The sequence below is a fragment of the Hipposideros armiger genome, unplaced genomic scaffold (assembly GCF_001890085.2).
Source record: "Hipposideros armiger isolate ML-2016 unplaced genomic scaffold, ASM189008v1 scaffold_406, whole genome shotgun sequence".
Lineage (NCBI taxonomy): Eukaryota > Metazoa > Chordata > Mammalia > Chiroptera > Hipposideridae > Hipposideros > Hipposideros armiger.
In genome coordinates, this window is record NW_017731756.1 from 394017 (window position 1) to 396104 (window position 2088).

Below are 2088 nucleotides of genomic sequence, written 5' to 3' on the forward strand. Positions count from 1 at the left end.
TACATGGGAGCGTCTTATACATGGGGAAATACGGTAAGTATACAGTGACCATATGACACAGACATTCACTCCTAGGTATATACTCAAGATAAAAACAGGTTCACACAAAAATTTACACACAATGTTCATAGCAGCATTATTTATAATAGCTAAAAAATAGAAACAATAGAAATGTCTATAAACTGATAAATGAATAATCAAGTTGTGGTCTACCCATACGATGGAATATTATTTAGACATAAAAAGGAATGAAGTCCTGATAGATGCTGCAACATGAATGAACCTCGGAAACATTATACAAAGGGAAAGAAGCCAGACACAAAGGGCCACATATTGTATGGTTCCATTTATATAAAATGTCCAGAATAGGCGAATCTACAGAGACAAAGTAGATTAATGGTTGCCTAGAACTGGGTGGAGGGGTGGGGGGTGGGGTTCCTTTTAGGGTGATGAAAATGCTCCAAAATTGATTGTGGTAATGGTTGCACAAATTTGTGAATATACTAAAAACTATCGAACTGTGTACTTTAAATGGGTGAGTTGTATGGTGTGCAAATCACATAGCAATAAAGCTGTTACCAGAAAAAAAAGAAGAGGAGGCGGGGGAGAATGTTACCATGTCCCGATACTGTTCTGAAGGATATCACAACATTTGATATCTCCACCCCAGCTACTAATATCATGCTTGCTGTCATTTGAGGAGAGAAAATGGAGGCTCTGGGAAGTTGAAATGATCCATCCAAAGCCTGCCCAGTGGCAAAGTAAAGATTCAAACTAGGTCTAAGTCCAGAGCACATGTGCTTGTCCCGACTCAGCCTCTTAGAGCCAGTGTCTTCAGACTGCGTCTACTGGAAGGGGCGGGGAGATGGCAAAGCAGCATCCTTGGCCCAGCCTAACAGCAGTTACTGTTTGCATAGAACAAACAAGGAATTCCTCACCCTCTGAAATGGAGAGCCCGAAAAGGTAACGTAGTTTAGGAAGGTCTTACATACTTTCATGAATGGTTTCGCTCTGGTGAGGAGTGAAGAGGAGTTAGGGATAAACACACCAATATCACTCTTAATCTTAAAAAGCACTTTCACATTCTAATTTCATTGGATCCTCATGAAAATGTTATGATATCCTTCTATGAAAGAGGGGAAATGGAGGCTCAGGAAGGTCCAAGTTGTTATCCATTCTACCCTTCACCACTGTGTTCCTGATGGAGCAGGGAGGCAGGCGTACCCTCTGCTGATGTTTATCTTGTGCCATGCACTGTGGTAGGCACTGGGACCGCAGGCTGCATGGCTCCAGGTGGCATCATTCACTGAAGAGTGATACAAATGGGTAGCATGGTGGGCTTCACCCCATGGGTGCTAAAGAAGGCTGAGTCATCCTTGTCTAACTGTCAGCTCACTGTTCTTTCCATCCCCGTGTTACCATTCCCAGGAAAACTCAGGAAGGTCAGGAGTTTTCCTGACCCCTAAGATGTTTTCATGGTCTCACCTGGCACCCACTGCAAGGACCAACAGAAACAGTAATGCCCATTAGAAGGCAGCCTAGCAAGCTGGCGAGCTACTGACTAATCCTGACTCTGCTATTGACCAGTGTGTAACCAGGGGCAAGCCGACTAACTTCTCTCATCATAAAATGATAATGATAGTATCGGCCTTCTCATAGGCACATGTGGGGATTAAACGAGTTAATACATGGAAAGCACTAAGAGAAATGCCTGATGTATATAGTAAGTGCTTGGTACATGTTAATTATTATAGAAAATTATTTTAATGTCATGCAGCTGTACAAAGGTCATATACAAGCATCAAGAATCTTATTTGTGCCTTATGGCACTCCTGAGAGATGTGATAAGTGATCCAGTCTCCGTTTTGTACCATAGGACCTGAGTCTAAGGGACTCAGCCGGTCAGCTAATAAAGGACAGAATGGGGGCCAGAACTCTAAGTCCACACATCTTTTTACTTCACATGGTCTCTGGGTAGTGTTTCTAGGAGTGGGAACACATTGTGCCAGCTGAGCCGCTTGCCCTCACAGCAGACAGCTGGCCGAGGCTACGAGTAAATCCGTATTTCTGGAAGAGGGCAGACAGCTG

General features: G+C 43.4%; 1 protein-coding gene across 1 annotated transcript in view; it reads right to left on the reverse strand.

Annotated features, from left to right (window-relative positions):
* THNSL2 (threonine synthase like 2) overlaps positions 1-2088 on the reverse strand; it is a 14683-nt gene that overhangs the window by 6588 nt on the left and 6007 nt on the right. The window contains exon 4 of the mRNA XM_019663823.1: positions 1486-1495. Coding sequence (XP_019519368.1) covers positions 1486-1495 — 10 coding nt within the window. The remainder of the gene's footprint in view (positions 1-1485; positions 1496-2088) is intronic.